Source organism: Aythya fuligula, chromosome 6 (genome assembly GCF_009819795.1).
Source record: "Aythya fuligula isolate bAytFul2 chromosome 6, bAytFul2.pri, whole genome shotgun sequence".
Classification (NCBI taxonomy): domain Eukaryota; kingdom Metazoa; phylum Chordata; class Aves; order Anseriformes; family Anatidae; genus Aythya; species Aythya fuligula.
The window spans coordinates 24079183-24090139 of record NC_045564.1 but is presented as its reverse complement, the minus strand read 5'-3'; the positions used below and the strand labels follow the sequence as shown (position 1 = coordinate 24090139).

Sequence of the window (10957 nt, the reverse complement as noted above, 5' to 3'; positions counted from 1 at the left end):
TAATGATACAGAGAGCTTCCTTTTAGCAGATATCAGTGTTTCTAAACAGATCCAGATGACCAATGAAGGTTTCCCCTTTGAAGGAATGGAGTACTCTGGCTCTAGCAGCTGTGAGGCATTAGGCTTTCAAAGATACTCAGAATCATGTGTGGTCCTTAAGAATTTATAGCTCAGCTTTCATGGAGGTAATTTTGATACCAGCTTCTATTGGACTGACAGACTGGGATGGAGAAATACCCATCTTGGAGGCAGCTCTTCTTCTGGTGAAAGTATATCAGCCTTTCCTTTTGTCATGTAACTGACCCCCATCTTGGGGCATGTGCCACAGCGGTTAGGAACAGGGATGTTTTGAAAATGCTACATCTTGATACTGTCCTGCCCCTCCTGTGAAGTGGGATCATCTGGGACTTCCCACCCGGATCCTTACTTTATCTCCTTCTAAGATTTCACCATACCAGATCTGTACTTCTGCCTGACTGTAGGTCCCATCCATGCTGGAATTAAAAATACAATGTGACAAATTATACCAAAATCAGCAGCAATAACAATGACAGCAACAATAATGTGGAGGCTTTGGGGTCTTTCTGTGGTACTGAGTTTCCATGCTGAATCTTCTGCCACTGGAGCATTCTTCTAAGGTGAAAATCATTCACATCTGCAGTTGGCAAAGTGCAGTCAGCACCCTAGGGTGCTAAGGGAGCTGGCAGAGGTAATTGCCAAGCCGCTTTGCATCATCTATCAGCATTCCTGGTTATCTGGAGAGGTTCCAAAGGATTGGAGGTTTGCTGATGTGACTCCCATCTACAAGAAGGAGGACCTGGGGAACTACAGGCCTGTCAGCCTGACCTTGGTTCCAGGGAAAGTTATGGAGCAAATCATCTTGGGTGAGATCACATGGCACTTGTGTTGCATCCAGGGGATCAGGCCCAGCCAGCAGGGGTTCATGAAAGGCAGGTCGTGGTTGTCCAACCTCATCTCCTTCTATGACTGTGTGACCAGACTGGTAGATGAGGGAAGGGTTGTTATGTAGTCTACTTAGACATCCCCCTGTACTCTGGTGAGGCTGCACCTTGAGTACTGTGTTCAGTTTTGGGCTCCTCAGTACAATAAGGACATTGAGGTGATCTGGCAGCGTGGCCAGAGAAGGGCAACAAAACTGGTGGGGGGTCTGGAGCACCGGTCTTATGAGGAGCAGCTGAGGGAACTGGGGTTGTTTAGTCTGGAGGAGGCTCAGGGGAGACCTCATTGCACTCTACAACTACCTGAAGGGAGGTTGTGATGAGGAGGGGGTTGGCCTCTTCTCTCAGGTAACTAATGACAGGACTTGAGGAAATGGCCACAAGTTGTGCCTGGGGAGACTTAGATTAGATATGAAGAAAAACTTTTTCTCTCGGAGTGGTCAGGCACTGGAACGGCCTGCCCAGGGGGGTGGTGGAGTTACCGTCCCTCAGAATGTTCAAGAAGCGCCTGGACAAGGTGCTATGAGATATGATTTAATAGCATGGTGGGTAGTATTGGTGACAGAGGATAGTTGGACTAGAAAATCTCGTAGGTCCTTTCCAACCTTGTGTTTCTATGATTTTATGATTCTGTGATTGGCAGAACTGGAACAAAGCTCATAAGGAACTGGCAACGAAGCATATGCTCACATCATCCCTGTCTGTCTGCTTAGGACTCCTTGCGAACTATGGAAATCCATCCCTGACTTTTTAATGTATGGGAAATGTAGGGTACACCAAGCAGGATGTGGTGGCAGCAGAGACCTACTTTTAGAGTCCAGAGCTAGGCTGGGCTTTGAGCTGCGTGAGATCTGAAGGAGCGCTACAAGCAGCGAAGCACCAGGCCTGTAAGGGTTGGGAGCGGGGTGGGAGCCTGGCCCTCAACACACGAGACCTGGCAACACCGGAACGTGCCTGGTTGGCCAAACCTTCCTCCTTGCCTACTGCTTAGTCCGTGGTCACAGTCACACATGTTTCTTTTGCACTCTCAGTGTCCTCAGACCTTTTCTCCTTCACGCTTACCTTCAGCAAGCAGTACTGGGAGCAAGCTGGAACTACTCTGCTTCCTTGTGACCCTCTGTTTATAGGCAGCAGGGAAAGGAGACCCACTAATAGTCAAGAAAGAGAAAGCCAAAAGGACAAATAATGAAGCAGAATATCTGGAAACTCTCCAGCCATAGCTTTAAGCCAGGCTGCAAAGAGATATGGGGAAAGTGGCAGAAAGGGAGTTCTGCTTAGCAGGACCCTTAAAGCTCTCTGGAGAAAAGTAGTTGCCAGAAAGCAGAGAGACACTGAACAACTACCCCCTGCCCTGGAGTAGGGAAGACTTAGAACTGCCCCTGAGATCTATGGAACAAAACAAGCGTGTGCTTGTAGGAGTGTGGGTATAGTCACTGAACAACTCCAGTGCATCAGATTGGGTGTTGGTAATTTACTGAGTGCAGCCTTCAGTAACAGTAATTCTGTTTAAAATAAATAAATAAATAAATAAATACAACTGATGGGTATCTTGTGACAGTTATTCACATGAAGCTCTGCAGATAGGGCTCAACTAAATTTATTACATGACCAATGCTGTGATGTTCATTTATAAAAATGGCCAACCAACCAACAAACAAACAAACAAAAAACACCAACCCAACCCAACAACCAAAAAGCCCTCATTTGTGACATTTCAGAAAAGATTCTCCAGTCACCAATATCTGGTGCTGTGAATGTTACAATGTTCTGTACATCAGACACTGTAATGCATGGAGCAAGGTCAGTGACCTTCTGGTAGGGTCTGTACAGGTTTCTGGCAGGTTGTGTGAGGACTTTATAGTGCAGTTTGCAGTAAGAGGGTCCAGGGGATTTTGAAAGGATATCTGTGATGACACCACTTAATAAAAATGCCTGAATCACTTGACCCCCTACGGATACTTTTAGTGTTTTAGCTGATTATTGTAAGTTTGTTAGGGCTTCTTATGAGAATCCAAATCTTAAATGCTGCAACAAATTTATAGATCCAATCTCAGATCCAGTCATTTAGTTCTCTAACTTTCTACAGAAACTAAACTGAGCTCCAATTGTTTTTGGTTTTGCATACACAACAGCAGGGAAAAAGTTCTCTTTCTTACACTAATTTGTACTGGTGAAATAGAAAACAGGTTAGTATTTATGCCCAACCATGTGTGAAATTAGTATCCTACAAGTGCACTGAAATGAATGCTTGTGGTAATAAAGTAGTAGTCACTGTTTAATTTTAATGCATGCTTCACTTTAAAATTGTTTTTCTGAATAGCTAATATGTGCATTTAAAATTCTCCCCCAAACATTTCAGTGTTTAATACTTCCTTTTTCTGGTCTACCTCTGTAACTCTTTCTGCACTGGGCAGAACATGCCCGGGAGGTTGCAGGGAGTACAGAAGCTCCTGGTAAATAAATAATTCTCTGTATCATTAAGAATGTGGTCAAATTGCAGAGCCAGGATTAAAAGTTTGCAAGAAATTTAGTTAGAAGAAAATGTTCCAGCTTAACAGTGCTTGAGACTGAAGTTCTTTGTGTACGTAAAAATAGAATGTGGACTTGGCCAATGCAAGCTTGTCTTGTCTGCCTTGCTGTAGCAAATGGGATCTGGCTGAGGGATACCACCTTTGCAATTAGCTTTTTTTTCTTTTTTTTTTTTTCTTTTTTTTCTCCCTACTATTTAATAAAACTGGTGATCCACTGGCACTAACAATTTAATTAACAAGTGTAACAAAACAGCTACCATGGGAAAAAGGATTTTCAGTCATGATTGACTCTTTCCAGACTCAGACCTGTAAACTTAGCAAAGGACCTGTTCAAAGCTATTATATAGTTTTTAAATTACCTTGCTAATTGTTGTCACTGTCTTCTAGACAGGGTAGGTTTTTTGAGAAGGAGTGATTATTGCTCATCTTCCTGCCCAAATTCAGGGAAATTGGAGATAATGTTGACTCTTGAAGCAGGAGAGTAGGTGGCAACTGAATAGACATTCCCACTTCAGCTTTGGAGGATAACAGCAGCAGGGATGATGCTGAGACAAACCCTTTGCCATGGGATTAGGGCTTGCTCCATGCCTGCTCATACAGCTGTTCGTATCTGAGTAAAGGATCGAGCTAAGCTGCATGTGTAAACATACACATGGCTGTTGCAAAGTCAACCTTGATATGCGCACTGTCTATTGAACACAGCAATAATCTTTGACATATATGTGGGCATTTGTGTCTAAATCTGCCTCCTCCATCTTGCCCTGGAGGCTTCTGTGCACACCGTGTTTCTGGGGGCTCACAGATTTTCCCCTGCAGGATTCCTAATTGTCTGGAATATGAGCGGACACCTCCACCCCCTGCACTCAGCCCAGTGTAAGAGCACGGTAATTTCAACTCTAATACCTAGGCATGGGTTTGAACAGGTCTCTGTGTGTGAGAAGTTTTTCTCACATACCCCAGAATGTAGCTGCAAATAACTTATTAATGAGGCAGCCCTAGGTGCTTTTAAGACTTAGGTTTTCCTGCTCTGCTGTTGAGGCTTTCTCTTTGATCCTACCCATTAACACTTTGCATTTAGATGGTGCTGTGACACTGACAGGGAGGGACTTTCTGCACAAGTAACGGTCTCTGCAGTGCCTTGCAGACTTCAGCTGTCGGCTGAGCCTGGCAGGATGGGTTTTCTCTCTGTTCCTTTCTGAATAAAGAGCCTTGGCATGGGTCCTGGGTATTGCAGCAGTTGACTCCTGATCCCTCGTGTGGGACACCCACATTGCATGTGCTTCCTCTGAGTGCTGTATTGTTTTCAGCACTGCAACTGCCCTACAGCCTTCAAATACATTTCTCCCGTCGGATCTGCCATCTTGGTAAAATTAAATTTATTGATTTCTTGTTCATATACTTCTCCCTCCTCCCATCCTATAGTTCTCAGGCTTGTGAGATCAAGCTGAAAAATGTTTTGTCTCTGATGCCATCTATTGCTGTCCTGTTGGAAAACTTGACTGTAGTAGGGGACTTAAATCAAAAGCCTGTGTGACAGTTTCTGCTACTTGAGCAGCTTCAAGAGTCACACAAATAAGAACAATGGCACCCAGCTAAAGTAGTTTTTTGTTATGAATTGGAATATTTGCCAAGTAGAGCCATGCAAAAGTTTAAAACAATGTCTGTCAATGAGACTGGTGTACTTTGGCTTATGTAATTCTCTAGGTGGTTTTGTTTGGTTGGTTTATTTGGTGTTTTGTATCGCAAAGAAATTGGAGGTACCTTCAGCATTATAACAACAACAACAACAACAACAAAGTGACATAGATTGCAGAAAGTATTTTATTCCATATTTAACAGCTCTTCTTTGAACAATACAAATTGTGAACTTGTTGCTGAGACTTGAACTGAAATCATGGTGGCTCCAAGTTGTTGAAGATACTTTACAGTGACCGCCCTGCTTGTATCTCAATGGTAATGAAAATAGCAGCTTACAATGTCTGGGGCTGCATTGCTACTCACTGATGTGTGTTCTCCCCATCCTGCATGGCCATGCTGTGTGGAAAACATGGCAACAGCACTGATACTTCAATGATAATGCCATGAAAACAGTGAAAATGTTGTGCAGGGCTTTCCTGACAAGTGGAGCTGCAAGCTCAGGAGTGCTGTGCCTAGCCCAACAGAGGTGGCAACAGAAATGCGCAGCTAGGTCTTGGTGTACTTTAAAGAAACTGAATAAAAAAAAAATATTCTTTACAAAGTGGGAATTCCCATTTGTTTTAAAGCATGAGAAAGACCTAGGGCCATTCCTATTCTAATGAAGATGCCCTCTGAAGAAAAAAAAATAGTTGTTTTCAGAAACTATCTGTATTTTATATGGTTAAATCTAAGTGCCTTAACTGGTTTAATCATTAACAGAAATCAGTATAGTTATCAGCATGGCAGGTGAGTTAAACGAACTGCTCTCCATCTCAGCATTTTCTAAAGTGGTTGCAGGTTATGCAGACAAGGACATTTTCTGTTGCCTATGTGACTTCTACAATCAGTGGTATAGGCCACACCTGCAGGATTCATATAAATTTCTGTCACTGACATCATTAATTCTCCTTGCTGAATGATGTAAAACCTTCCTTGCTATGGGTAACTTCTGTTGCACTTCTAAGGATGCTCCTGGAGGAGGAACGCTTTGACTCAGAAACCCACCAAACTGTACAAGATCCCAAGTGGACTCTAAATGCTTCACTGGGAAGTCCTGATCTTCCCAGCTACCACAGCTTTAGCTCACACTTGCACATCAGTCTGCATGTGAAAGAGTCTAGGGGGCAGAAAGGGCTAAGGAGTGAAGCAGGGCTGTATGTAGTGAATATTCAGAGATGAAATCTTGTGGCAGGACTTGAAATGGTGCAGCTTGCTTAGGCCTTGAAGAGAGAAGGCTTTTCTGCCTTGTGGTGTGGAAAAGGGATGAGTGGTCACTAAAGAAGGTTAGTGCTTAGAAGACTGATTGTGCTCAGGTGTTTGTGGTGTGTTAATGCCCTGCTGCTGGAGTTTGAGCTAGCCCTGGTGTGCTGATGGCCCTAAGGAGGCATCACAGAGGTCTGTACCAAGCCTTGTTTTCTGCAGATAGTTGTGAAATGACCCTTTTTATCCCTAGGCATAAAAAGGTAAATGGCTGTACTTAAACACAGCTGGGGTGAGGCTTGGGAAATGGGCAGTAGATCAGAAGAGAGAGAATAAAGCAACCAGAGGGAAACTAAATGCTAGATCTCTATAGGATGCTTGCTTATAATTCTGCCATGCTCAGGCCTGATGTATGGTTTGTTTCTCAATTCTGTTTCAGTTCCAGCAGTAAACAGTAAGGTTGGAGAAGATGTGACTGAGATGCCTCTGCTCAGCCTGCCTGCTCAATGCTGTTCTGATATTTCAGCTTCTTCAGGGAAAGATTCAGCCTCTTATCAAGTACAATATACCTAGTCTGTGAGTGTGTGTCCAAATCCAGCCTTCCCCTACCCTCTCTTGGGAAGAGAGCTGATGGAGGAAATCCATTTTCCTGTGTTGTGTGAAATACTCAGCAGTAAAATAGAAAAGGTTCTGCTGGCCTCAGCTGCTAACCTGCCCAACAGATTGAGATCTGATCCAGACAGTGTTGCTTACAACCAGTTGGTTCTGAGATTTCTGCTACCTGGAATATTTTATTTCCTGAGAGGCACTAGACTGGTGCTGAGCTCTTTGGAAGTGCCCCTGCGAATCCCTCTGTGGTGACCTGGAGACATTTTTTCTGTGTCTTCTCCAGCACGCTTCCTCCTGTGTGCACCTCGAGAGTCCCTCAAACATCTGAGTTCTTCAGTGGCAAAGGAGCGGTGAGTGGGCTTCATCCTTACAGGGCTATGGGTATTGTGGGGGCACGGGGACCTGCTGGCTGAGACCCTTGGTCTTGAGAGTGGAAGGTGCTTTTCTGCAGCAGGGCTGGGTTATCCAAGGGTGATCCAGCGAGAGGGGTGGCTGCTCCAGCAGTTGCTTCCCCTTTTCCGGGGCAGAGGTAAAAAAAATGAGCAATCAAGGTGTGGGAGCAGTCCTGTTTTACAGTGGGGCTCTGCCTAGGTGGAACATTTCTCCTTAAACAATGTTTCTCCTTAAGTAGGCTGCTAGTCCTAGGGCTGTTACGTGATTGCAGAGGAATGAGGAGCTGGTGAGGCTTCAGATAGGTGAACAGAAGGAAGGAAAGTGCCCAAATGGCAAATATCTGCCTTTCTGTCTATCTCTGCCTGTCTGTGCTTGAAATCTTGATAGCTGGGCTTAGGGAATAATGTTTAACACAGCTGCTGGAGTACAAACAAGCATTCCTCATGGTGTTCCTTTGGGGACAACAATTATTGTCCCAAATCACAAATACTGCAGCTAGAGCAGAGAAATAAAATCATTTGAATAGCTGCATCAGCAGCTGAGCTGGGAGCAGGACCTCGGCTTTTCCAACTCCTTTTGACCTCTCCACCCCTGGGACCGCAAGGGGTAAGCCACGAAGGCGTACCTGCAGCAACACGCAGCTGCACCGAGCCTTTCCAAAACCCCTGAACAGCAACCAGGGAAGGAGGGGGAAAAAAAAAAAAGGGTGTGGGGGTGTGTTTCCTTTCATCCACAGGAGCTATTGCTCTCGATCCCCGACCACCTGCCCAGCTGACAGCCCCGGCACCGCGGCTGCTCGCCCGGGGGGCGGAATGGCAGCGGCGCAAGCTGGCGATGCGCAGCAGTAGGGCTGGGGGAGGAAACCCAGCACCAGCCCCCAGCTTGGGCTGCCCGGGGGGAGCCGCAGGCTCGGGAGGTGCCGGCAGGGGAGCGGTGGGTGCCGTGCCGAGCCGTGCCGGGTTATCAGCGCCGAGAGGGGCAGGTCGGAACAATAGCGGGCGGAGGGAGGGGACGAAGGGAGAGAGGGGGGCGGCGGCGGCGGGGACTCACTCGGCGGGGACTCAGCACCCCGCCCCGGGCAGCCCAGCCCAGCCCCGGGGCAGCCGCCCCGCAGGCACCGCGGCTGGGATGAGCCGGGCGGCGCTCGGCTGGGCTCGCTGCTAAACGCGCCTCCATCCCTCTTCTCCTCCCTCCTCTCTTCCCTCCCTCTTTTTTTTTTTTTTTTTTTTTCTCTCTCCTCTCTCTCTCTCTCCCGGCTCTCCTCCTCCTCCCTAACTCACTGGATATTACCAGCCGCCGGGCTCGCCGCCTCCTCTTCCCCAGCCATGAATCCCAGCGAAGGGGCGGCGGAGGAAGGCGCTGTCCCCGACTCCGAGGTGGATGCTTTCTTCCGAACAGGTAAGGGGAGCCCAGGGGAAGGGGAAGGGGCTGGGGCACCGCCGGGCCCTGCCTGGGATGCGGGGCTGGCGGCGGCGGCAGCGCGGGCACCGCCGGCAGCGGAGCCGAAGGAAGGGAGAGGTGAAGCGGGGGGAGAGCCGGGGGTCCCCGCCTGCCTCCTGGCTTTGTCCCCCGCAGCCCCCTGGGCTCGCTTCCCCGGCTCCCCTCCCCTCCGTGTCCCCGGGAAGATGCTGCCGCGGAGCCGCCGCACGGGGCTGCCCTCCTACCGCCGGCCACGTCGGGAGGGGACCGGCCGGGCCCCCGCCCCCGGCAGCCCCAAAAACCCTACAGGGATGCTCGGCGTGTCCCCCGCTAATCCCCTCCCCGGGGGACCCTGCGGGTCGCGGAGCCGGCTGCCCGCCCTATGCCCTGCCTGGGCTTCGAGGGTCGTCGGACTCCGGTGGAGTGGGGGCTTCATTAATCGCTCCTTCGTTAATTAAATTCTGCGGGCAGCGGGGATGTGCTGGGGCTCCCCCTGCGCCACCCGCCCGAGAGGTGCTGTTCCCTGGGGGCCCTCGGCTTTGCACAGGCTCAGCATCTCAGCTGAAACTACTTGCGGTCCCTCCCCCGACGGAATCAGAGTCTCAAGAAAGTATTACGGGCTTCTTGGTAGATATTTAATTAAAAATTGTAAAGGATTAAATGCTTGTTTCATAAGGGGATTGACCCTTTTGGGCTGGGATTGCCACTTATTGCCACAGCTGTTTGTCAAGACCTTGCTTTTCAGCTGTCTTCCTCCTTCTACCTGCTCATTAGCTATACAGAGTGCTTTGAGCTCCGGTTACAAAAAAACAACTATGTAATCACCAAAACTTTAAGTAGTTAAATCCTGAAGGCTGCAGTGGTTCCCTGCCATGGTAGACTGCACCCCATTTATGTGAAAACCCTTTGATCTAGAGGATAACTATAATAAGGTCTGGCTGTGTGTATCTTGTGATCCACAAGCCATTAAGGCATAGGATACTTGCCTGTTGATAGCTTACCAGGTTATAAGCTCATTTCCCAAGCTGCCTCAATATTAGCATTTGTAGGCAAAAGAAGATTTCTTTAAAGAAAAGAAAAAAACGCACACACGAAACAAAAATCACGACAATTTTCCTTTTAGACACACATCACTAAAGGTTCTCCCCACCTTTTCTCCTCTCCCCTCCTTCCTCCAAAACTAAATCATTTCCCTGTGGCACTGCCTTCTGAGCGTAAGCACATTAGCAGAATTGAATCTGGAGAGAGTCAAGTCTGTCTAGCTTTTATGAAAAAATAATAAAAAATCTTAAATGAGGAAAAAGCATAGAGAAGCACTATGTTCTTCTCCCACTCTGTCTTCTTCCCTGGCTATTTCACCTGTAGAACCAGAAATACACTGCTGCCTGTTTCAACTTCTTGATGCTTCTGTTCCCCAAGGAAACAAAATCACAGAAATGTAGGCTTGGAAGGGATGCTCAGGCCACAGCCGTGTGCTGAAGCATGTGTACACACGCAGGCCATCCCTAGTGGTTGGCTCATCTGCCTCAAAGCTTCATTGAAGGAGATCAGAAAATTCTTGTTTCTGCACTGTTAATGTAGCATTTTGTGTCCAAAAATATGACATGGAAAAATATTAGTAATTCATGTTGATTGCCAGCTGTTATAATGACCGGGAGACATCACTGAGGAATGGGGAGAAAGCAAACGATAGCAGGCATGACTCACGTGAAATTGCAATGTTGGTTTTCTGCGATGTTTGCGTGCTGCTTGCTTCTTGGGGCTGTGACTGCCTGAAGCTGTTGCTGGTCTCACTGGATGGCAGAGAGACCAGCACATGTGGGGCTTTGGGGCTTCTGCTCCTTTTCTCCCCCATCAGTCCCAGTCTTGCCTGAGTGAGGGCTGTGAGATGGGGTCTGGTTTGTAGTAGCTGTGGAGACCTGCATAGGCTTAGCATTTCTTTTCTCTTGGTATTAGCTTTTTGCTTTTATTTCTCCTGTCCTGGCTTGTATTCTGGATTTGTAAAGCCATAAAGCCATAACCATTGTGGCTTTCATGCTCTTGAATGGTCACACAAAAAAAAAAAAAAAAAAAAAAAAAAAACCGTGTGGCTTAAAGATTAGCTGCTCCAATAGCATGAGCATACATCAGGCTGCCTAAACCCATCCTGAATTCACAGCTACTGCATGG

At 47.3% G+C, this 10957-nt stretch overlaps 1 protein-coding gene across 9 annotated transcripts in view; it reads left to right on the top strand.

Moving 5' to 3' along the window:
- The first annotated feature begins 8617 nt into the window (after window positions 1–8617).
- The window catches only part of KALRN (kalirin RhoGEF kinase), a 497167-nt gene continuing 494827 nt past the window's right edge, over window positions 8618–10957 (top strand). For all 9 annotated transcript variants that reach the window (XM_032189850.1, XM_032189851.1, XM_032189849.1 and 6 more), the window contains exon 1: window positions 8618–8767. In XM_032189850.1, coding sequence (XP_032045741.1) covers window positions 8695–8767 — 73 coding nt within the window. In that variant the 5' untranslated portion in view covers window positions 8618–8694. The remainder of the gene's footprint in view (window positions 8768–10957) is intronic.